We start from the raw sequence: 25,428 nt of genomic DNA, 5'->3' as shown, positions 1-25,428 counted from the left end.
CGTCATTACCCATCTCTTGTCTGACTTCTCTAGCTTGCCTTCTTGTAATCAGAATCGGGAGCAAGTCCGCTGAAAAACAAGGTGACGTCTTGGTCTCCGTTCCACGTCATCGTCATTGTTATGCCCGTCGACTGTAGTACGGTTTCGTCAATGGTGAGATTTTCGAACACGTTTGTATCCAAGCCGCCAGTGAATGCCACTGTAGCGTTGGCAATGTTGGAACTGTCGATGTCTCTCAAAACGAAGTCGGAGGGAAAGACGGCCAGGCGATCTGGGTCGTCTTCGGTGAAGGTTCGGACGCGTTCGAGGAAAGCCTGCGTGGGCGCGTACTCCTCGTCGTTTTGGCCGAGACGTAAGATGGGACGATCGTTGACAACAATGACGGATACCTGTCAGCGTTAAGTTACAGTTACTCGTATACGTATAAGCTTTAGCCAGGCTCACATTAGTTTGGAATTCGTAACTGGCTAGCCGATGATCGCGCACAGTAAAGATAACAAGTCTAAAAAGCAGTATGGGCTAGATTGCAGGCTATGGGTAAACTAACTGTCGTGACTGACCTCGTATAGGCAGCAATGTTAGCCGGTGCCGAAGCCTGATTCCAAAAGCTGATAGCTGACAAAGCGATGCTGTAATTCGCCGGTGTTGCCATGCCATGAATAGTCTATATTGAACAATTTTGTAACTAGATAACAACGAGCAATGTGGTGTTTTACCATCATAGGGTGCCTGAAACTTGCTGTGAGTCCAGAAGGAAGCAAAGTTTCGTTGATTTGCAAGAAGTCACTGTAAACCGGATCGTTGCTTCCATAGTCAATTCGAACGGTTGCGCTGTGCATGAAGATAAAAGCGTAGCTGGGGTTACAAACCTTTTCCCATTCTATCTATACCTCGTTATGTAATCTTCGACGTCTTCGTCAGAAACCGTTATGCCGTCAGCGAGTAGAACACGGTCACCGCCTTCTGTAAACGTCACTTGAGTCATATTTTGTCCGTTAAGAAGAAGCACCGGACGATCATTGACATTTATGATCACGATCCTAACGCAAACTTGATAAAGGACAGAGCTAACGAGAGAAATTATTTTACGTTAAATCGATGGTCGTGTTGTAAGTTCCGTCTGAGACAGTGATTGTAACCGAACGATTGAGTGGCCTCAATGGCTCCATAGCACTGCAAGAAATGTTACAGTAAATCAAGCAAGAGTACACAAAGCGACTAACCTGTTGATGTAGGTGATGTCGTTAAGCAAATCTTGGTACACTTGCAAAGATGAATTTCCCCTCAGGCTGTATGTACCAGTGTTGGCATCATACTAATAAACATTATCAGAAATTGAACGCCAAGCCCGTTCAAGCACGTGACTTCAAACTGTCACAGTTAGTGTGAACTGGTTTTTAGTTTCTCCTACCTGTACGTTTACTCCATCGGCCAAAGAGCCCAGCATCAGCATCTCATTGTCGCATTCCAAGCACGACAAAACGACGTCAGCCCACTGTATAGCATAGCTGAATACATAATTCTCGTTAGTCTAATCTCTACGCAAGTCTTTCTCGTGCATTCGTACTGGGGATGATCAGGGTCAGTGATCCGAAGACCTCTGTTCGGCACGACGTTTACAGCTGTAGGACTGCCTTCGGTAAAGTATGCAACCGAACCTAAACATAAGCCAGGTAGTAAAAAAATAAGGAATAAACATGGGCTTTTTCACTTGAAACTGTGACGTTGGGAGCGTGGTCATTTGTAGCAACAAATGTCACTTCAATTTCTACAGGTTGCATGCGAGCACCGTTTGTGTCTTCCACAATCATACTTATGATTCTATTAAAAAAAGAGAATTTTTGTGCAATAGGACTCGCGGTTGCTGTCAAGTTCACCTCGTAACGTTGTCTGCCGGGAGAGTTGGACAGTCGTGTTTATAGGCAACGAGAAGAAGGACGTCTTTCAGACTGGCAGTCATGCCAGATCTCGGCTCAATTAGAAGCGACGGCCTAGTAAAAGATCAGAATCTGTTAGTTCGATGTGCTTCCACGACGAACAAAGCACTTACTTATTTACGTCGCCTCCTGGAATAGCAAAAGACGTCTGCACTTTTCCTGCTATAGCTGATGCTTCGGCAAACGTAAAGCGGTTGTAATCTCGTACAGCTTCTTGCCAGTTAAAATCAATCTAAGAAAAAAATTGACCAAGATTGACTATGTAGATCTCTATTTGCTAAATACCTGTTCCTTTAGAACTAGATCCTCGTTCCTATTCTCCAAAACGAATTCGATTGCTGACCACTTCTAGAAAAGAAAATGAAAATCGATCGTCAGAGCGTGATAATATTTTAGAATCTAGCCCATACGTTATCGCCAATTCGGCTTGCGTCGATCAGCTCCGGATCAACCAAGAAAACCATCTCCTTTTGCTTCGTGTACCAAATGACGTGATTGAGCGTCGTGCTGTCCTTTCCATTGAGGTCAACTCCGTAATGAACGCACGTGCTCAAATCGCCGATGGGGGTCGTGCAATCAAACAGCTCTTCCACTTGGCAAACAGAATTGCATCCATCCAAATTGTCGTTATTGCCGTCGTCGCACTCTTCCGGCACCTCGCGAATTCCGTTCCCGCACAACGAGCATCCTCCCGTGCAATTGAACCCGTCTTTCAACTCGCAAATCGACGTTCCGTTAGCGAACGACGACGAGCAGTTGTACCCGATCTCGACCGTGCAATTCGAACTGCAACCGTCGCCACTCGCCGTATTCGCGTCGTCGCACTCCTCGCTTCCAACGACGAGCCCATCTCCGCAAACAGCGCTGCACGTACTGAGACTGTACGCCGGCGTGACGCAGCTGAATCCAACCGAAACGGTGCAGGTGACGCTCTCGCATCCGATCGCTCCACCCGTGTCGCAGTCTTCGCCACCGACGCGAATTCCGTCGCCGCACGACTTCGCGTAGCACGCGCTCAACTCGCCTTCCTCCGCCGTACAATCGTATCCCGTCTCGATGGTGCAATTCGACGAGCAACCGTCGCCGCTCACCGTGTTGTTGTCGTCGCATTCTTCGACGCCGTCGCTTAGTTTCTCGGCGACGCCGTTTCCGCACTCCGTGCACACGGCCGAGACGTTCTGTCCTGCGCCATTTAGAGTACTGTTCTGACACACTTCGTCGGAAGACGTCGAATTGGATCGGAACTCGTGGAAATCGGACAAATCGGCGGCGGTTGGCGGTTCGGTCGTCGTGTCGTTGACCGAGCGACGATGTCGGCTTTCCGCATCGCGACGTTTTCTTGTTCCTCCGCTCAACCACGGACGACAGTCCTCTTCCGTCGACTCGCCAACGTGAACACCGTCGATGAGAGATTCGATGCGTTCGAAGTCGATGGTGTGCTGGGTGAATGTGCCGGCGGGAATAGTGTAGCACATAGTGAAACCTTCTTTTGATATTTCTGGCACGACCTTGGTTTGACCATCAGAGCTTTTCTGACATCTCTTCGCGAGTCGAAGAAGCTGCAAGCGATTTTGATCCGTGCCCAGTGCCTTGTTCACTTCGGACGCTTCGTATTCGCTAATCGACGACGTGCAAAGTTGGTAGCCGAAGCATCGTTTCTGCTCGCGATGCATGTATCGGGCGAAGTCGCGGCATTCGGAATCGAACGGAGGTCGGCGTCTGAAAGCGAATTTGTCAGCCATGAATTTTTCTGACGACTCGATGAGACACGCGGTCGCATTCTGAATCCACGAGCTATTCGTCATCGAGCAGAGCGGCTGCAAGACGTCGTTGAAGAAAGAATTGTCGCAGGTGAAAGCGCTATGCGCACAGGCAACGTACTCCGCGCAGTCGTATTTTTTGTCCGAGCATGGCAAGTCGGCTGCAGAAAAAAAATGGAAGTGAATGCCATAGACAAACGACGTTCAAATAACTTACGCTCATTGCATGTTTTTCCCGCATATCCATCCTGGCACACGCACTTGAAGTCGTTTGCAAGGTCTTCGCAGAACTTCGTGTTAGAACTACAAGGCGAAGACGCGCATTCGTCAGTGTCTAGAAAGAGAGTTTCATTAATTAAAAAAAAACAAAAGAGTGTACAAAATACCTTTATCGCAATTATCTCCTTCGCTTCCAGCAACACAGATAATGATTTCGGAATATCCCTTGTTAGGAGGCGTTCCAGCGTCCTCAGCTGTTACAGCTAAAACGATCTTGGTCCCGTTCCACGTCCACGTGCTGTTAAGAGTGATAACGCCAGAGTATTCGTTAATAACAAAATAGCCCATGTCGTTTCCACTGTCGATAGCGTACGTAATCATCGCATTCGTTCCCGCGTCATCGTCAGTCGCGTCCACGGTCACAACGTGCGTTCCACCGGGCGCGCCTTCTTCCAAAGTTGCGCGCCACGGGTCCTGATCGAACGTGGGAGTCTTGTCGTTCTCGTCGAGAATTTGAATGACGAGGCGATACTGCGTCGAGCGTCCATACAAGTCACCCATTTCGCGATCTTCCGTCAAGGAAATAGTCAGGTTGACGACCGATTGAACTTCTCTGTCGACGTCTCCGGCGACGGTAACAAGTCCCGAGTCGCCGCTAATGTTAAACCACCCAAGGTCGTTGCCAGACACGATTTCGTGCGTGAAACTTGGGGAGCTGTAGATGTCGTGGTCATTCGCTTCAGACGTGTAATTCGCTACGAAAGTACTCAAGTCGGCATTCTCCACGACACTCGCTCTCATGGGATTGTCGTAAACGCAGTGGAATCCCCACATGTCCGGCGGACACCAGCACATGTAGATAGCGAGAAGATCTTCGCACGTCGAGCCGGCCGCGCAGTCGTTCGTCTCGCATTCGTCGACCTCGATTTCGCAGCGCGCACCGCCTCGTCCAAGCGAGCAGTCGCACTCGATCGTCTCGTTGATCTCCCTGCACCCGGGATCCGGATCGGGGTTGGTACAAGGTAGGCTGTCGCAATCGCACGCGTCGCCACGACCGTCGCCGTCACCGTCACTTTGATCCGTATTGGCATCGAGTGGGCAATTGTCGACGATGTCCAAAACGGTATCTTCATCAGTATCAGCTAAGAGGAGATGGTAGAATAACTTAAATTATCATTAGGCGATTAGTGATTCGGCCGTACCGACGCAAGATGCATTGCTGATCGACATCTCGTTAAACGTATACGTAAACGGCGGACATTTGGTGCAATTTCGACCCCGACTGCTCTCCTGATACGTACCCTTAGGACAGGGCTGACACGGTTCTAAACCGTGACCCATAGCGTAGTATCCTGGAGCGCAAGGAGCTGTAAAGAAAAGACACTGTTAGTTAGCCAGTACAGTCAAGGTGTACGTAAAGTTGAATTACCTCTGCACTCGTTTGGCATAACTGTACCGGCGTTCTCAGTGAAATAGTCCGTTGGACAAGGTATGCAGTTTCGAGCGCCGAACAAGGGCTGGTACGTGTCGAGTGGACAGTCGTCGCAAGGCAAAAAGCTCGTGTTGGAAAACTGCCCCGGCGGACAGCTGTACGAGTAGTTGACGGTCACGTGAATCTCCATGGTGTCGGAAAGTGGTGCGTACGCCGAATCGGTCGCCTCGACGACCACAAAGCAATACCGCCGTTGGACAACTGCGAGAATTGGCTGTGGGAAGAAGACGTCTCCCGTCATGGAGTTGACTTCCAAAAACGAACAATTGCCGCCGGATATGTTGTAGCGTAGTAGCCCATTCAAACCCGGATCTGCATCAGATGCTGCTACCCTGTAGATGACGTAATTGCTTTTGATGACGTCTGCCTCCTGAATGACAACGGACGTCGTCTTGACGGCGAAAACGGGCGCATTATCGTTAATCGGTATAATTCTAATCCGATGAGTGGTGATATTTCCGAGTCGAGAACCGTCTCTCGCTTCGACTAACTCAAGAGTGAATTCTTCGATGTCTTCAGGGATCGTATCGTTGACGATTCCGACTTGGATGTACGTCCAGTTGCCCATTTCCGGGTAGTTGAGACTAAAGCCGTCGAGCAAGGAGAAATCCTCGCCACCGATTGCCGTTCCATCGACACCGCTCCAAATGACTTCGATGTCGCCGTACAGTCCTCTTCGACGAACGACGGGCACGGAAACGACGCCGCCGTCACTCTCGATAGCCGTCGTCTCGTCGCTGACGAACTCGACGACACCGCGAGCGTCGTCGTTCTCCGTCACGTCGACGCGAATTTTGCTATTGTGTCCAACGGCAACGTCGGTCGGCCTGGCGTAGGTGAGACCGATGACGTACGAGGCGTTCAACTCCGGTACGTTATCGTCGACGATCGTGAATTCGATTGTTTCCTTACCACCGGCGAATATCTGCCACTCGGGTCTCAGTAGGGAAATTTGACCGGTGACTTCGTTGCCGTCCGAGTCCATTACTTCGGTTTTGAATGTGATCGTGGAGAGAGCGACGTCGGCGCGCGAGCAGCGACGTTCCACGCTGTAGCGGAACGTCGTCGCCACTTCGGGGGTCGTAATGCTCGGTTCGATTTCGGTGAATTCGACGACGCCGAAGGGACGATTCGTCGACGCGAGAATGACGATGGTGAAGTCGCGTTCGCTGTCGATTAAGGCCGGTTGGGAGACGCTGACGAGACGAACTCGCATCGTCGCCGACGAAAAGCCGGTCACGTCGCTGACGTCGAGTTGGAAGACGGCGGTCGGTTGGCTCTCGACGAAGGATAGAGTCCCCGTTTGAGAGGCGGAAGCGCCGAAGCCGTCGAGAGGTTCGGCGCTCCAATTGACGGTTGCCGTGCCGACAAAGCCAAACGATCGTCGTACGGTCACGGATACGGAATTCTGGCTGAACCATCCGCACAAGTGAGTGTCGTCGAAATGGAAGACGCCGTACTGTTGTGGATAGCTGAAGAACAGGGCTACTTGCACTGACGGAATGTGTGCCATGAAGGCAGTGACTGTTCTTTCTTCCTTGTCTACTTCCTGTTGAGGTGACAGCCAATTGGTGCCGTTCCAGAGATAGACGACTGGTTCAATTGTTTCAGGATCGACGGCAAGATGATCGGTGACATTCGGATTAGCTTCCAGCATCGATTGGGTGTTGTAGGCCGTGTCTAGAGAAGCCGGTGGATCCATAGGAGCCGACGCATTTGACGACGACAGAAGGACGGTGTAGTCGCCATACAAAAGATCCTACGCACAAATAAAACATTCAGATTCAGTAGTGTGCTCGCGAGGATAAATTGATAACAGGAGGAGGCTACGAAAATTCTATCCGTTATCCTGATAAATCTAATCGCAAAGCAAACACGAACGTTTTGATGAAGTGAGGCCCCTTTGGGACCCCACAGACGCGTTGTTTGGAGTCAAAAAAACGCGTCTTTTACGTGAAAACGTTTACTTACCCGCACAGCTCCAGAGGGAATATTGGCGCTCGGATTGATTTGCTGAATGGTAGAGCGACGTCTTCTTCTCGACGACGAAGTGGACTCAACCGTTAAAATGATGCCTGGCGGAGAGGCATCAGGCTCGAGCCGCAAGGCACCGGTCGATCCCTCCAACCCAGGAGGCAGCTCTGTACTGTTCTCGGTATCGTTAGAATCGAGATCGACATTAACTGCCGTCGTTCCTAGATAGATCGAAGTGCCCTCCTCCGTTTCAACCTCCGCTTTGCCTATCAGAACCCCGTCGCTGGCAGCAAACGTGAACATCTCAGCGCCGTTGTAAACTCTCAGTAAGATATAATAGGTTGTTTTCTGTTCGAGAACCAGGTCGCCGACAATCCATTCGACGTCGTTTCCGGCCGATTTGTAGTCGAGAACGTCAGCGGTCGTCGGCGTCGTTCCCACGGCGATCGTGTATTCGGAGATGCCGCTTTCGTTGTCGTGAGCCGACCAGTATGCCCTTAAATGATCCGTACTCAATTGAAAGTCTATATCGACCGATCCGTTTGATCCGTCGCGGACGAAATGAACGACGGGTGGCGTCGGATCAATGATGAATCCGTTTGAACTGCTAGAGGCGTTCAGGTGCGCCCAATTGACGGCTACGACTGTGGAGTAGTACCAGACTCCGATAGAGAATACGCAAGCCGTGCAGACGACTTCTTCCGTTGTTCCCGAAACCGAATCGAAGTCCACGACGTCGCAGAGGCCCGGTGCCGTTCCGACGCACCATAAGTATTCCTTGAGTTCCGATTCGCCGTCGTAGAAACCGCCCCAGCTGACCGTCAATTCGAAGTCGGCCATGCTGGACGAATCCAAATCGGTTTGATTTTTTCCGTCGTATACTTCGCCGGCGACGGGCGGAGTAAAGTCGACGGTTAGAGTTTGAGATTCGTGAGTGACTTGCTGCCCCGCTTCGTCTTCTGCCGTCACTTCGATGTGATATTCGCCGTCGAGTTCGAGATCGAGAGGAGACGCCCACGTGGTTATGTAGGATTGATCTTCGTCTAGACACTGACTCTGCGCACATGTCGTGCAATCGTCCTGAGTTCCGCCGGAGCTTCGTTTTCCGTCGGCGCACTGACGGCACTGCAACGAGAATTCTCTCGCGTTAGTACGGGAACGAGCGCTATTGGGCCAGCAGAACGACGCAAGATAAATTCGCGGCGACGAATCGTTTGTCGTGTTGAAGGCGAATGCGACGACTTGGTCTCGGATACTTGCGGAAGTTATTCTTTCACTGCTGCTTGTCTCCACTTGAATGATACCCACGTGTTGACAATACGCTCTGTCCCCCATATTCTTCACCAACGTCACGGACGTGCCGCCTTCGCCGGATACCGTGTTCAAGACGTGAGCGCCATCCGCCGTTTCTTCGATCTCAATAATGTCGTCGTATGAAGTCACGCTTCCGAAAAAATGACAGAGACGAGTAACGACTCCTGATGACGTGAACGAGAACAAATTCCACTCGCCGTTGGCTGAACTGACGGCAATTCTATCGCTGTGAGGAAATAGTCTTGCTGCCGTTAGACTGCTCGGAAATCCGGAAACAGTGGCGGACGACATTGACACAAGAACATTCAAACTACCGCCACTAGATGAATAGACATCGACAACGCCTGCTGACGGCTGGGCGACGGCAATTCGGCCGAATTCGTTTCGAGATAGTTGCACGTCGTTTGCTGTAGCGATATCGGTTGCTGCTTGCCAAGCCGAAGCGCCTGGCGAAAACGCAATCAAACCGCAATACAAGCGAGACGATCCGTCAGGAAATACTACGACCACATCAATTGTAATGGTTCTGTTCTGATAATGGGGATCAGGGCCAATAGGGATTTCAACTTCTGGGCCTGGATCGAAACGAGCTGCTGACGGCGAAACGGCAGACAAAGGCAAAGGTTCGAGTTGAATTACTGTCTCCACCGAGGCATCGAAGAACAACAATTTATCGTTGTACACAACGACAACGAGTTCCTCGCCAGTAATTGACGGCAAATCTCCCCTCGCAGTCACGGGAAACACTTGCACTCTCGACGTATCTCTCTCCCAAACAAAAGCGACGTATTGTAAGTTAGCGACGACGAAACGGTTCCTAGATATGAGTCGGGTCGTCGTCGGACCGGTCAAGCTGACAAACGACAACGTAGCATCGGGAGTCGTCACGGAAATCGGCAGTTCTCCGATACCGCGACAACACGGCGAATACGTCGGCGTATAGGCACCAATAGTAGTCGAATTCAGGATAACAATGCTCGTAGCATTGTCGTCAGCGGCCTCAGCTGCCGTCACGTTACTGGTATCATTACCAGAATCCTGGAAGATGGTCCACGAGAAGCCGGTACGCGGAGGAAGATTCAAATACGAGTAGTTGGATTGGCACAAAACCTCTCCGGGCGACGTCAAGCGAATCGCACCGCCGATGCCGTCTTCCGAGCTCGACGCATTGACGGCGAAGCGATAGCCGTCGTACGTCTCGGCGCTGAAGCACATTTCGATGGGCACCTGTCTGCAGCCGTCGGAAACGGCCGACGTTTCGAGACCGGCACGATTTCGCGCCGTGATTTCCACCGTGTATCGACCGCCCATAGTAATGTTAATGACAAGCGGTATAACAACGTTCGTCTGCTCCGTTAAATCCGCAGTCGTCTGCACCGCTATTCCGTCCGACCAAAAACCGCCTTCAACGTTGAACGAATGCTCGTAAACCGTGTACGTATAGCCGAGGATACCGCTCTCGGGATCGGAAAAGTCTTTCCACCAGGCACGCAGCACGTTATCGTCGGAAAAGTAGTCTTGTTCGTAGCCGGCGCTTTCCTCACCGTCGTACACGTAACCGGCAATGGGAGGCGTTGTATCGACCATTACGCCGTCGGAAAAGGCCTCCGACTTCAAACCGGCCCTGTTCATTGCCGACACGCAAGCGACGAGTTTGGAACCTGGATTCAAGACGAAATTGGAACCGATTGCGTGTAGGCCGGCTCCGGCTTCCGTCTCGGCGATGTACTGCTGCGAAATTGGCTCGACCAGTTTTACTTGCCACGTGTAGAAGTCGATACCGCTCTCCTCGTCGACGAACGCCGTCCAACTAGCCGAAACCACCGTCGATGTCGTCTGATAGTCTATGTCTTCAAAGTTGATTCCGTCGTATACTTCGCCTGGTACGGGTGGAGTAAAGTCAATGAGAACGCCGTCCGAACGCGACGTCGATCGGAGACCGACGCGATTGATTGCCGTGACGGTGACGGCGTACGTGAGTCCGTTGTCCAAATAGAGTTCGTAGAAGTCGGCGCTCGTCGCTAAGCCGACACTCATGCAATCGATTGTTCGCGTCTCGTTGTCAAGTCCGTAACAGGCGACAAAGTCCTCGATTCCACTCTGAGCGTCGGCGAACTCGAACCAATGCGCCGTCAGATGACTGTCGTTTGACTGATACATGCGATTTCCCTCTTCCAGTTTCCCGTCGGCCACTTGACCCTGATCGGGACTGGTGCCGTCGAGGACGACGAAATCGGCGGACGTGATTTCGGAATAGAGGCCAACGAGATTGTAGGCTCGTATCTTCGCACGATAGGTCTTACCGTCGCTGAGACCCGCTCCGGATAAAGTGACGTTCGTCAGAAGCGAGACGTCGATGTACTCGGCTGTCGCACTGTCTTCTCGAGCGACCATTGCAAATGAATACGAGGATATTTCAGTTTCGGTTTCGTAGAATCCACTCCAGGAAAGAGTCAGGTTGTCGGCGCTCAGCACGTAGCCACTCACAGTCGTTCCGTGAACGTCGAAGAGAGCCGTTCCCACGCCGGGCGGCGTCGTGTCGATCAGATAGCCGTCCGAGCACACCGTCGACGTCGTCAAACCGGCTCTATTCTCGCATTCGACGCACACGTAAACGAAACTTCCCGACACGAGCACGTAGCCGGTCGACGACGCCGACGTCGCCGTTCCGACTTCGATGCGACTGAAAATGTCGTCGGCGCCGTAGGACGATCCCGCCCACCAGTAGCACGTCTTGATCGAACTCACGCTATCGCTGAACTGATCCCAACTGGCTGATATTGTAGTATCGTCGCTCGACGAATCGATATCCGTTTCTCCCGTTCCGTCGATGACTTGTTGACCTTTCACCGGCGGCGTGCTGTCGACGACGACGCCGTCAGTTATGGCGACACTGCGCAAACCGACTTTGTTGACGGCAAAGACGGTGACGAAGTACTGCACGCCGTCTTTGAGAGAGAGTCCCGAAGCAGACGCTCGATCGGTCGTGGAGACGTCGACGCACTGTCGCGTATCGTTTGCGCCGGGTGTCGTACCGATGCACCAACTGTAGTAGTCGATAGACGACTCGTTGTCCCCGAATCCGTACCAGCGAACGGAAAGCGTCGTATTGCTGGACTGGTACTCGACATTGACGCCGTCTTCGTTGTCGACGACGCTGCCGGCTACCGGCGCCGAATTGTCGAATATCGTGCACTCGGACACGGCGTACGAAACGAGTTTCGCGCAATTTTCGACGCGAACGGCGACGTAGTAGCAAGCGCCGAACGTCACCGTCACCGACGAGCTGACGGCCGACGTCGCGGTGCCGACGTCGGTGAGAGTTTCCACGCAATGGTGCGCCGTCGTGTTCGAACAGATGGACCACTTGACATTCAGAATACCCGTCTCCGGATCGGCGATGTCCCAGAAGGCGGCTATTTCTTCGTTCCACAGTTCGTAGCGCTCGTAGGGACGACTCCTGCGGCCCATTTTCACCGACGATATCACTGGCGACGTGTCGTCGACCGTGAAACCGTTCGAAGCGACGGTCGTACTCGAACCGGCGCTATTGATCGCTTCGACTAAATTATAGACGACCGTTCCGCTTGCAATTTGTAAGCCGTCCGCTGAAACGTTCGTTCGCAAACCGACGCTGTTCCACGGTAGAATGTCGTCTCGACTCGTCGACGTTCCTATGGCCCAACGGTACTCGACGATCGTACTCACGTCTTCGAAAAAGTCGACCCAATTGCTGAGAACGCCTGTCGTGAAGTCCTGATATGTAATATCGATGGTCGTATAGCCGTCGATGACCGTTCCCATGGACGGTGGAGTCGTGTCGATTATCGTGCCTTCGGATGCGGCCACCGACGAAAGTCCAGCGCCATTTAGTACCGTCAGAGTCGCGTAATACGTTTCAGCGTCCATCAACGACAATCCGCTGATCGTCACCTCACGTCGGCTCGTCGGCGTCACGTCGACGCTCTTCACGTCGCATTTCTCCGGCTCCGTTCCAATGCACGCCGTTATAGATTGAAGCCCGCTGTCCAAGTCAGTTATCGGCGACCAGACGACCGTCACCGCCGACGCGTCGTTTTGAATCGTTACGTGTTTCTTTGCGCCTATCGTCACGGTTCCCATCACGGGCGGCGTCGAGTCGAATACGATCGATTCCGACATGCTCTGCACCCAAAGTCCGGCCTTGTTGTACGCTTTGACTCTCGCCACGTAGCACTGGCCGGGAGTCAAATCGAGCCCCTCTTTAACCACTTCCGGCTCGTTCTGAACGTTTTCCCACGGAACGACGCACTCGACGAGATTCTCGAAACACAACGACCATACGTAGTAGCCCATCAAACTCTCCGGATCGATAAAGTCTTTCCATTTGACCGTAAACGGCCCAGTTCCTCCAACGAAGTGCATACTGCTTTTATCAGTTTTTTCAATTGCCACGCTTCCCGCTCGGGGCGCCGTATGATCGACTAAGATTCCGTCAGACGACACCAGCGTGCGTAGTCCTATTCCATTCACAGCCGTGACGGAAACGTAGTACCAGACTCCAGGCGTAAGTCGTTCCGAATCCAAATAATATTCGGTAGCCGTTCCCACGGACACGGGCGCCTGGAGTTCTGACGTTCCCGGCGATCGTCCAACCGAAACGAGATACTCTTTGATTCCAGTGTCCGGATCGTCGAAATCGGCCCAGACGACGTAAATGCTTCCCGTTCCCGTGTAGTAATCGATTTCGTCCATGAGACTGCCTTCGGCGACGGTGCCGCTCACCGGCACCGTCAAATCGCCTTTGACGGGAGCCGATTGAACGGAGACGAAGTTCTCCGCCATGTCGTACGCGGTGACGGTGACGTAGTAGAGCGAGCCTTGTTGAACGTCGATCGACGGACTGACTTTCGACGTCGACAAACCGACGGAAGCGGTCGATAGAACGTTCGTACTTCCCGGCGACGTGCCGATTGCCCACTCGTAGCGATCGAGACCGCTCTCGTCGCGAAAGTCCATCCATTTCGCGCTGATTTTGTCGTCCTGCCATTTCGCCGTCACCGTTCCCGGGTTCGGATCGTGGAAGTCGAAGACGACGGGACCGGCGGTTTCGGTGAAGTAGAGTCCGGCTTGGTTTTTCACTGTCAACGTCAAATAGGCGGACGTGTCCTCGCTGATGTTCAGCGTTTTGATCTTGTAGCGATTATTCGCCGGCGCGATCGTCGTCTGAGGAACCAAATCGGAGAAATGAGCCGACGTGCCGATGGAGAACTTGTACTCGGCTATGGGACTCTCGTCGTCGGAACAATTCCACGAAATCCAGACGTTCTGCAGCGAATTGACGTACTCCAAATTTCCGGACAAGCCGAAACCGAGATAGCGACAATAAGCCGGCGTCGTGTCGATCGTAATGCCGTCCGATGCGGCTTGGACGGTGAAATCGCGATTGTTCGTAGCGACGACGGTGATGTAGTACGTCACGCCGTGCTCCAGAGGCAGAACGCTCAGCTTGTGCGCTTTCTCGGCGAGTTCGACGTTCGTTAGATTCAAAATGCTCGTATCGTTCGGCGTGACGCCGACGCCCCACGAATAGGCCTTGATTCCGAAGACGGGATCGCGAAATTGTTCCCATCGACTCCATATGCCGACCGTGTGCGGTTGATAGTCCTCGTCGAAGTAGCCGGGGCCGTCGAAGACGAAGCCCGCCTTGAAGGCGCCGAACGTCACGTTGAAGGTAATCGACGCGACGTACGATTGCAATCCGACGCCGTTTTCCGCGCGCAAAACGACTCGATAACTGTTCATGTTGAAAAGACGAATCATGTCGACTTGCACCGAATTTCCTCCGAGAACGTCGCCCAACGTTCGATAGGTCAACGCTTTGAAATCGGGAGCGGACGAATTGGTGTTGATGAGAGCCCAAGACAACGTCTCGACGCCCGTTTCGACGTCAGATATTTTCTGCCAGACGATGAGAAGAGCCGCGTCGTCGATGAACGTTTCGCTGTCTTCAAAATTGCGCGCAGGATAAACGATTTCTACTGTAACGTCGCCTTCGAAAATCGGCGGCGTGCCATCGCTCACAGAAATAGCGCTCTCTCTCGACTTCGCGCTAGCCTCATTCGCAACGACCAAGTAGAAATAATACGTCGTCGGCGAAGTGACCACCACGTAGTCTTTCGTCGAGACGCTGAAGCTCTTTCCGACCGAAGTCAAAGCCAAAACGTCGTATTTCCCGTCTTCCGTTCCCATGCCGAATTCCGACTCGGCGATGCCGCTCTCGTTGTCGCGAGCGATCCACGTCAACAGGAACGTCTCGCCGGTCGGATCGTAGACGATCGTAAAGTCCAATATCTCGGGCGGCGACGAGTCGACGATGACGCCGTCCGATCGGAACTCCTTCGTCAGTCCGGCGCCGTTTTCGATGACGAGACGAGCGTAGAAGCGATCGCCTTCGGCCAATTGCAGTCGACTGGCGACGGCGACGATCGCGTCCTTGTCGACGATCACTTCGGTCGAAACGCTCGTCTTGTCGTTCACCGCGAACCAACGTATGGACGTGATGTTCGACTCGTCGTCGGCGCAATCCCAATTGACTCCCAACGGCGCGCCGGACGACTGGAATTGGTAGTCGAAGCCTTGACGAGCGCCGTCGAAGACGTACGTGCAATTCGGCGGCGTCGGATCGATGATAATTCCGTCCGACGTCGCGCTCGCGAAGAGACCGGCACCGTTGTACCCGGTCACCTTGATCTGATAGAAACCGCCCGGTTGAAGTCCTGCATCGATAGTTACTTGATTGGCTCCGACGACTTTCGTGACAGTGTTGCCACTGAGAGGTGGTGGAATAATTTCTACGTCGTAATACAAGATGCCACTCTGAATATCGCTGATGAGCCAATTGGCCGAGATTTGGCTGACGCTCGACTGGAAGTCAGCGTCTCGCGCCGGGTTCAAACCGTCCTTGACGAAACTGGCAATCGGCGGGGTCGAATCGACAGCGATACCGTCCGTCGTGTTGACCGTGCGAAGACCGGCCGTATTGAGAAGTATGAGCGTCGAGAAGAGGGTGACTCCCTCTTGGAGGATAATGTCGCGATTGATGGCGACGCCGGCGTTCACGTCGACGTATTTTCGCAATAGGCTCGAACCGCCAGGATAGAGTCCAATCGTCCACGTCATATTGATTTCGGTGATGTCTTCGGTGCAATTCCAATTGACGGCGATGAAACCGGGCTGAGTTTCGTAGTCAACGTCGCCTTCTTGTCCGTCGCCGATGCTGTAGCAGTGAGGCGGCGTCAAGTCGATGGTCACGCCGTCAGAAATGACGGTAGTCGTCAAACCGGCGAAATTGACGGCACGAACGGCGGAGTAGTAAGTGACGGCGTGTTGAAGATCGACGCCCAAGTAGGGACCAACAGTCGACTTGCCGAAACTTCGGAACGGATAGGCGAGCACGAGATCAGGGCCCGTCACATTCGTAGCGATACCGAGGAGATACTGTAAGATATCGGTGTCCGGATCGGAGCATTCGTCCCAGCGAGCGACGTGAAGACCTCTGACAGCAGAAAAGTCGATTTCATTCTGGTAACCTTCGTAAACGCTTCCCAAGCAGATCGGCGCCGATACGTCGACGGTGATGCCGTTCGACGACGAAACGGTGGACAAACCGACGAAATCCGTCGCTTTGACGTGACAATAGTACAAAATTCCCGAGAAAAGACTGAGTCCGGTGAGAACGGATCTCTCCGCGGCGACGTCAAAGACGGTCAAGTTCTTGTACTCGCCGTAGACGTCGTCCGTGTCGTTCAAATTACTACCGATGCCGAGTTTCATGTCCGCTATGCCGGACTCGTAATCGTCGATCCATCGCCACTTGCACCACGCCGTTCGATTCGTCGACTGATACCTGGCGTCGAACTCGCCCCAGCCGTCTTGAACGTATCCCTTCACCGGTGCGACGTAGTCGATAATGAAACCGTCCGTCGAGACCTTGGTCACCAAGCCGGCGGCGTTCGTCACGCGAACCATTATGTAGTATCGACGACCCAATGACAAGCTCGTCAACATGTAGTGCGGATTGCCGCCGACGACGGTCGTGTGATCGAGCCAGTCGCTGCCGCCGCGGTACGATCCGATCGCCCAATCGGTGTGCACGATGTCCGACACGTCTTCGGTGACGTCCCAGCTGGCGCCGACGTCGATGTCGTCTTGGGTGAGATAGTCGATGTCGCTTGGAGGACCGACTCCGGTGTAGTTGAATTCGATGAGATTGGTCAGTTCGGGTGGCGTCGTATCGATTCGCGTTCCGTTCGAATAGACTTCGATGAAGCTTCCCGCACCGTTGTATATTCGCAGTGCGAAACGATAGAAACCGTTGTGGACTCCGGCAATCGTTCGGCCCATCCAATCGAAGCGGGCTTCGGTGTACTGCCACGTAGTTATCTCCTTGCCAGTGTTGTCTATAACGTTCGTCTCCAAGTAACCGATGCCGCTCTCTTCGTCGCGGAATTGGTACGTGAAACAGGGCTGCTTCTCCGGCAAATTCAAACTGTCGAGAGGCCAGAAGTCTGCCTTGTCGTACGACAGACACGATCGATAGTTTCCGAACGCCGACGTAGCAAATCGCCAGAAATCGATATCTTCGCCGACGACTTGTCCATCGTATAGATCTCCCGCCATGGGCGGCGTATTGTCGATCAAAACGCCGTCGGTTTCGACGCTCGTACTCAACCCGGCAGCGTTCTCCGCTCGCACGACGACCCGATAGATGGCACCCGTCTCCAAGCTCAAATCCGGAACGCACGTCGACGTACGATACCCAATCGACGCTTCCTCGTAAATGGTACTACCGTTGTTCGCAACAACGGTCACGTAGTACGTCCGTATGGGACTCTGGAGATCGGCAAACGCGCCGAACCATCGCGCGCACAGCGTATTGTCGGACACCTGGAAATCGACGTCGAGAGCGCGCGACGCGCCCGCGCCGTCGCGCACGTAGATGTCCGCGTAATCGGGCGGCGTATCGTCGAGCGATATGCCGTCCGACCACTCGGTCGAAAACAATCCCGCCTTGTTGACGACGCGACTCGTGACGTGATATCGAACGCCGCCGCTGATCACGAACGTGTCGAATTTCACGCGAGCGGTGCCGTTCGGACTGAAGCCGACGTCGGAGAACGGAAGAACGTCCGAGCCGCCTTTGAACGTGCCGACGGCGGCGGCGAACGTGTCGAGACCGCTGTCGGGATCGCTGCACGTCCACGTCGCCGTGATCGAGTCCAGCTTCGTCGTGTAATCGGAGTCGCCTTCGACGCCGTCGACGACGTCGAAGACCTGCGAGCAGACGGGATTCGTGTAGTCGACGAGAACGCCGTCGGATTGGACTCGCGTAAAGAGACCGGCTCGATTCCACGCTCGTAAATTGACGAAGTACGTCTCCTTGGGAATTAGATTGAGATCTTTGATGTAGCCGTACGAGCTGAGAGCGACGTTGATGAAGTCGAACTCCGGCGTGCCGGTCGAGTGCGCCAAATTCCAGTCGTAATAATGGATACGGCTTTCGGGATCGCTGAATCCCATCCAGCACGCTTTGAAGCTCTCCTTCGCGATCTGATAGTCCTTGTCCTCGTCGCACGTGAACGAGTCGTCGAAGACGACGCCGGCGACGGGATTCGTGTGATCGATGAGAATGCCGTCGGTCGTCGTGATGCCTTCGATGCCGAGAGCGTTCATCGCTCGAATGGAGACGTAGTAGATGGTATTGTGGGTCAGAGTCAACTGATTATTGGCGAGATCGTCCGATTTCTTCGTTTCGGCGTACGCCAGAACGTCGTCCTGGCCCTTCGTCGTCCCGATGCCCCACTCAATCAACGACACTTCGGTTTCGTCGGTTATTTGGTCGAAACTAGCTTTGATCGAATTCTCGCTGAAACCGTAATCGATGTCGCTCGACCCCTTAGGCCCGTCGATTAAACCGTGAACCTTCGGCGGCGTCGTGTCGGCGAAAAACGACGGAGCACTGACAGACGTCTTCTTTCCGTCGGAGTTGCGGCACTCAACCGTGACTATCACGCGCGAACCGTGCTGAAAGGTCAAACCGGACTTCGTCAGCGTCGCTCCGTCGGTGAATTCGTTGGAAAAGAGCGTAGGTCCGGACGTCGACCTCGCTGTGATGTAGTAGTGCAAATATTCAGCTTCGGGGTCGGTGAAATCGGACCACTCGGCGGTGAGCGATTGCTGGTCGTTCTGCTTCGCTTCGACTGTTCCCTTCACCGGAGCGGTACGATCGGGGGTCGAGAGACAGAGTTCCGGCACGGGCGTAAGAGATATGGGATTCGCCGACCATGAGAACAATTCAATGGTCTTCGAGTACCAAACGCCGATTGTTATGCGACACGACCACGGCTTCCAACTGCCGCATTTGATAATAGGACCGAGAATATCGAAGACGAGACTCAAGGTGAGTTTGAGCGGCCTAATGATGATTTTCAGTTCGCCGCACGCCTGCATTACCGAACCCTTAACGCGGAGAATCAGCGTGGGTATGAGACTGGTGTCCATCAGCGTCACGTCTATTCGTATGCCGACTCTCAGTAGCGCCGCTTGGATGGAGACTTGACCGCCGACGATCATGTAGGCGCGTGGAATAATCGAGGCGCGCGCCTCGCGTTCGAGTATGCACAGAGCCGCTTGATACGTCACTTCGAGATTACCCAACGCCCAAAAATCCAAATAAGCGAAGATGCCGAAATAGACGCCGAGAAGAATCGATCTTTGTTTACAGCCGAACTGACACGTTCGAAAGAACTCGATCGATGTCTCGTAGAGCGTTCCCTCGCCAACGAGACAATTCGACAAATCGGTCTGACGCTTCGATCTCGTCAGAGGTATCAGCTCTCTCGGCTTGACGACGTCCTGGCCGAGAACAGTGAGAAAGAGTTCGTTCCTCGAAACGGCGTCACGGATGTTGAGACGATTCTTCAGGACGGGAATAGCGAAGTAAATGGTACTGTCTTCCAAATCGGCACCGGTTACGAGTCGTCTCGCCTGCTCGCCCTGAGCGCCGCTATTGAACGTCACGATCAGATTTTCGCCCGCCGAGGCGAACGTCACGTCGACGGCGCCCGACGGCATTCGAACGGCGCGTTGAATAGTCACGCCGGCCTGCCCGAAACGAACGGGAACGCCGCTATACGTCTCATTGACGCCGGGCCACGGTTCGATGAACTCCAACTTGCAGCTGAAACCGGGCTTCGGCGCGCAGCGAAGAATCGCGTAGAACGTCTCGCCGAGTTGGGTGAAGACGGAGAAGCCGACGACGTTCTTGCCCACCGTGACGACTCGATCGGGTTTGATAACTTGCGTCTTATCCGGACGATATTTCGTGACAACGACTTTGCCTTTGGCGTCCGTTCGATAGGCGGCGACCCACGATTCCTGCTTGTTCTTTCGACGTATGTGATGCTTGGGAAAGGTCGTGCCCAGACTCGTCTTACCGCTGTCCAAATAATCGGTGATCCAGATGCGACGATTCTCGTAGAACATTCCCGTTCCCATCGAGTCGGTGTTCTCCGCGAGCGTGAAGTTCACGTTCGCCGGGCGCGCGAGCGTCGTCATGGAGCCCAACGCCGATTTCAAAATGCCGTAGAGATTCCCGACGACGTCGCCTTTCGTCGTCTTATTGATCTTATGAACGTAGAGCCAGTCTTCGGCGATGACGACACCGATCGGCCCCTGAAGAATTTTTCCGTTCGGTTTATAGAGACGGTAGAGACGAAGGACGGTGCCGTCGTTCTTCTGCACGACGAGAATGTTCGGCTTTTGAAAATTCCCACCGGTGACGAACATGGAGAGAATGAAGTGCGTGCCGCTTTTATCGAGAGGCCAAATGCCTTCAACTTGATAATCCTCGAATAGTCCAGGAATGAAGACTCGATTTCTCTGGAGCACTTGCAAGTGCGTGTACTTGACCTTAAAGACGACATTTCGATACAAGTTGCTCGATCGGGGACGCACGTTGACGCACGTATCGGCCGAACAGTAGCCCAACGTCGTGTAATCGTCCAAGTCGCCGGCGTCGAGACCGGCGTCGACGAGTAGCAACTTCGCGAGCCAATCGCGCACCGTCTTCAAAATCTCCGGCGCTTTGACGGACAAGAAATCGGCGGCACTTCGAATGCGTCCGAGAATTTGCCCGTTGATGAACTCCTTGATGTCGAAGACGATCGATTGGAATTTGATGACGACGCCGGTCGCCGCTTCGAGCGGCGGAAAGAAGGTTTCCTCCAAGAACGCTTGGAGTTTCATCGCCAGTTTTTCCGCCTCGTTGATGATGAACAGAACGGGATCGAATATTTCGTCGGGAACGGAGAGCGTCGTGAAGAAGTCGCACATCTGTCGAAGAGCATTGGCGAAATTGTTCGCTACCTGGAGGACGTCGCCGACGGCGTTGAGAACGACGTCTCGCACTTCGTACCAGACCGTCTTTCCGAGTTGCACCAACTGATTCAACTCCTTCATAAACGGAAAACCGGCCAAGTCGATTTCGCGTCGCAATCGACCGGGCAACGACGGCAAGTGGTCGGTGCTGATCTCGCGACGACGTCGTCGAAACGGCAACGACGGCAACTCGAGATTGATTTCGAACGTGAACCCGCCGAGAAGCGCATCGAGAACGCGTTTGCCCAAGGCGACCGCATCGGCGATGGAAACCGATTTCGCGAAGTCGATAACGGCGGTCACTTTATCGATGGCGCGCTGCGTGAGATTTTCCAAGCGCTCGACGTATTCGTTCACCTTATCGACGACCGCCGTCAAATCGGCGATCTTTTTCGTATCGTTGACGATTGCCTGCGCGTCGGCGATCACCGACTCGACGTCGTCGATGAAGAGCTCGGCGCCGCAGACGGGCGAAATCGGTCCGTCGCCGCACACCTGCGTGACGTAGCCGACTAAATCGGTGAAATAGACGTCGGTCAAATAAATCAATCGACCGATGAAGTTGGAGATTTTTTCGGCGAGCGCTTCTATGGGCGAAACGGCGGTCTTCGTCACTTCGATCAGACCCTCGCCGATCGTGTCCGTCGTCGCGTTGACGAGATCGTTCCAGCACGTGATCATGCCGACGAATTTCTCCTCGTACTCGACGACGATGTCGACGACGCCGCTGAACGAGCACGACGCTTCGAACGAGAGCGACACGCTATTCGCCGCCTCCTTGACCAAGCCAATCGAATCGATGAAACCGTTGACGCGATTCGCGACCGACGATATGCCGTCGATGATGTTCTGAACGAACTCGATGCCGCCGGAGAGATACTCGATCGCCACGGCGGCCGCCTCTCGCAACGAGTTCAAGAGCTTGTCGCGCATGCCTTCGAGAATCGATCGCAATTTATCGAATCCCTCGTCGATGAGATCCGTGACGAAGTCGCGTCCTTTCGTCGCGTATTCAACGAACGATTTCGAACTCGATATATGTCCTAATATCTCATTGATCCATTTCGCCACGTCGAGCGTTTTATCGAGCACGTCGTTGATGTTGCCCGTCAGCGAGACGATTTCCGGCACGCCTTCGCCGACGAATGCGACGATGTCGTTCACGTCGCGCGCCATCTGAACGAATTTGATGAATTCTTCGCTCGCTTCGAGATACTTTTGCATCGGCTTCAGTTTCTCGTCGAGAACGTCGGCGAACTCTTCGATCTTACTGTCTATGAAATCGCGTATGCTGTTCGTGAAATTCGTCGCGAGTTCGTTGAATCGCGTCATGACGGCGTCGTCGATGAACGTCGATACTTTCTCTATGCTTCTCGTCATTAGATCCTGTATGATTTCGAAGAGATCGACGGTCGAAAGGAGACTGACGTTGACAGGGAAAGCGTCGAAGACTTGCGCCGACGCGTTGCGAAGGAAACCCTGGACTTTGTCCGTCAGGTTGGCGACCGCTTCTTGACTCGTGTTCACCGCGATTTCGACGTAGCGGTTCACGGTCGCGAGACCCTTTTCGATGGGACCGCACACCTGCGCTTCGACCTTGGTGATAGCCGTCTTGACGGGCCCCAACGCTTTGCCCACGAGACTCGGATTGAGTAGCGCCTTTTTGCCGAGATCTTTCACGAAATCCGCGACGTCGGCAACGGCCGTATAGCCGCTCAACTGATCGCGAAACGCGTCGATAGCCGATTGAGACGAGACGAGAACACCTCGCATTTTCCCGACGAAAACTTTGAAGTCTTCGGCGAGTTTCTTACCCGCCGCTTCGCCCTCTTTGAAGCCGTCGCGAAAGCCACTGGCAAGGGACCTAGCGTAGTCGATAAACGTATCGAAGAATCCGGATAAATCGAGTATTTCTTGAAGAGACGACGAGGAGTCGCCGGGAGAAGCGGTAGTGGGACTCGAGCCGCCGCCACCGGGCGACGTCGGAGTCAATGCCGTTGTGGGACTCGAGCCGCCACCGCCGCCGCCGCCGCCGCCGCCGCCGCCGCCGCCGCCACCTCCGCCGCCACCGGGCGACGTCGGACTCGAAGTCAATGCCATAGTCGGACTCGAACCGCCGCCGCCGCCGCCGCCGCCGCCTCTCACTCCGGCGAGCTTCGCAACGAATCCCTTCAGCGACGCAAGAAGACCGGTATCGTCCTCCTCGTCCGACTTAACGGAGTCGTCGTAGTTGAGAAGCGCCGAGGCGACGTCGCAGAGCAACTTGCCGAACTCGGCCGACACGTCTTCGGGTATTGCGTCGACTATAGCAGTTATTTGGTCTATAATTCGCGTCGCGTTTTCGACGAACTCGTTCAGCGTGTCGATGGGATCGGTGACGTAGCGAATGATCGAGTGGCACAGATCGGACAACTTCTGCAACTTCTTCTTCACGAACTCGTTCAATTTGTCCTTGAGATCTTGCACGATTTCGCGCGCGAACGTCAGATCGCCGACACGACTTATGAAGCTCTTGATCTTATTGATGAAGTCGATGGCGACGTTGCTCACGTTGATCGCCTTGTCGAGAAAGCCGATCGCCTGCTCCATGATGTTCAAGAAGGGAAGCACGGGCTCGAGAATTTTGTCGACGCTCGAGAAGGTATCGTCGAGAAAATCGAGAATTTTCACGACGAATTCGACGAGAGGAGCGAGCGCGCTTCGCACGCTTCCGACCGCCTTCTCGGCCGTGTCGATGACGGTGTTGAGCAGATTGGAGAGAATCGTGTTCTTGAACGAGAGACCCGCTTGAAAGGCAGCGCGTCCGTGAACGATGTCGAAGCGAAGACCGAACGCACTTACGTACGCAGTGACGTCGTTGAAAATATCGAATTCGACTCGACCGTCGAATATGGATAAATAAACTCGCGCGAGATTGCGAAAGATGGCCTTGAAGCGCGCCTTCACTTTATCGGCGCCGAAATCCTTACCGAATTCCTTATTCACGCCGAACGCCTGATCGACGAGCGGCTTGAGCGCCGTCTCGAGAAACTGCTCCAACTTGGAGTCGCGTCTCGCTCGAGTCAGATGCCGTTGCTTCGTCTCCTCGACCGTCGTCAATATTCGTCCGCGTTGGAGAACTTCACGTGATCTATCATCGAGACGAGTCGAGAAGAAATTCTTCAAGTGTTTCTCCACGTCGGGATAGCGAACGATGGACTCGTGATAGAGAGAGGCCAGCGCTTCGACGCTCTCGCCGCTCAACTCGTCGGCGTGACTCAACATCGCGTCCATAGCGGCCAACTTCTCCGCCTCCGTACGATTCCGATCGACGATTACGCGCACGTAAACGGGCTCGACTTTCGTCCACGTCATGTGACGCATGCCGTAGATGGCGGCGCGACGAACGTTCGTCAGATTGTGCTGGGCGAACTCGAGCAGTCGAACGAAACTCGCGTCGTGACCGGCATTGCCCAGAGCCGCCGCGTAGACGACCGCATGATCGTCGAACTGACTCCACAGTTCGTCGGGATCGTGAACGGGACAGGCGACGAGTCGCGCTTCGAGATGCGCGACGATGTCGCGCGCTATCGGATCGTCGCCGCGCTCGTTCGCCTTGCGCGCGAGCCGACCCAACGACAAGGCGGCGGCGTGACGCGCGTCCATGTCGAATACGTCCGATGTCGTCGTCATGGTAACCGATTTCAAATGATCGACGAGACGCGGATTCGGATTGTCGACGCCGTGCGTCGCGATGAGAAGATCGGAGAAGCGTTCCGAGGCGAGCGAATCGTTTCGCATCAGACGTACGAGACAGTCTTGACCGTAGTGCGATCCGGCGAGCGCTTGGATGACGTGTCGCCAGCGAAACGACGACGGATTCTCGCCGTTGCATATCGCGTCGACGGCGCGTCGAGCGGAAATCGCGTCCTTCCGTATGACGGACAAGAGCTTCAATTGGCATTGGGATCTCTCGGCAACGGCGGCTTCCTGCGTCACGCAATTCATCAGTTCAAAAGGATCTGACGTCATTCGAATTTCTTCGTCGCCGATTCCCGCTATTGGGGTCGTGTCCGGTCGTTGCAGATTGTCTTTGATGGCGATGTCGTCCTGACGATAGGCGTTCAGGTCGACGCCGGCGGATCGGCGGCTGCGACGACGCTGCGCGCTCGCTCCGTCGCAGATGCGCGCGAATTCCAATTTCGAGAGACCGCGTATGTTCAAATCGGCGTTCGATCGACGATACAGCGTGTCCGAGTCGACTCGCATGCCCTTGGCGGAATGAGGCAGATAGCCGGAGATGTGTCGATGCGCCGAACGAATGAAGCTAAAG

At 54.0% G+C, this 25,428-nt stretch overlaps 1 protein-coding gene across 2 annotated transcripts in view; it reads right to left on the bottom strand.

Moving 5' to 3' along the window:
- The window catches only part of LOC136196014 (uncharacterized), a 28,469-nt gene that overhangs the window by 1,949 nt on the left and 1,092 nt on the right, over positions 1–25,428 (bottom strand). Inside the window, exons 4-22 of one of the 2 annotated variants that reach the window (XM_065985506.1) lie at positions 7,380–25,422; positions 5,346–7,167; positions 5,119–5,283; positions 4,084–5,058; positions 3,915–4,031; positions 2,348–3,858; positions 2,223–2,285; positions 2,051–2,169; positions 1,878–1,991; positions 1,712–1,821; positions 1,568–1,658; positions 1,412–1,508; positions 1,224–1,315; positions 1,090–1,173; positions 891–1,040; positions 717–831; positions 561–664; positions 445–502; positions 39–389 (exon numbers count right to left, since the gene is read on the bottom strand). In XM_065985506.1, coding sequence (XP_065841578.1) covers positions 39–389; positions 445–502; positions 561–664; positions 717–831; positions 891–1,040; positions 1,090–1,173; positions 1,224–1,315; positions 1,412–1,508; positions 1,568–1,658; positions 1,712–1,821; positions 1,878–1,991; positions 2,051–2,169; positions 2,223–2,285; positions 2,348–3,858; positions 3,915–4,031; positions 4,084–5,058; positions 5,119–5,283; positions 5,346–7,167; positions 7,380–25,422 — 24,181 coding nt within the window. The remainder of the gene's footprint in view (positions 1–38; positions 390–444; positions 503–560; positions 665–716; positions 832–890; positions 1,041–1,089; positions 1,174–1,223; positions 1,316–1,411; positions 1,509–1,567; positions 1,659–1,711; positions 1,822–1,877; positions 1,992–2,050; positions 2,170–2,222; positions 2,286–2,347; positions 3,859–3,914; positions 4,032–4,083; positions 5,059–5,118; positions 5,284–5,345; positions 7,168–7,379; positions 25,423–25,428) is intronic. The other variant, XM_065985507.1, reaches the window with a different exon arrangement.

Source organism: Oscarella lobularis, chromosome 15, assembly GCF_947507565.1.
Source record: "Oscarella lobularis chromosome 15, ooOscLobu1.1, whole genome shotgun sequence".
Lineage (NCBI taxonomy): Eukaryota > Metazoa > Porifera > Homoscleromorpha > Homosclerophorida > Oscarellidae > Oscarella > Oscarella lobularis.
This window is presented reverse-complemented; position numbering and strand designations above follow the sequence as displayed.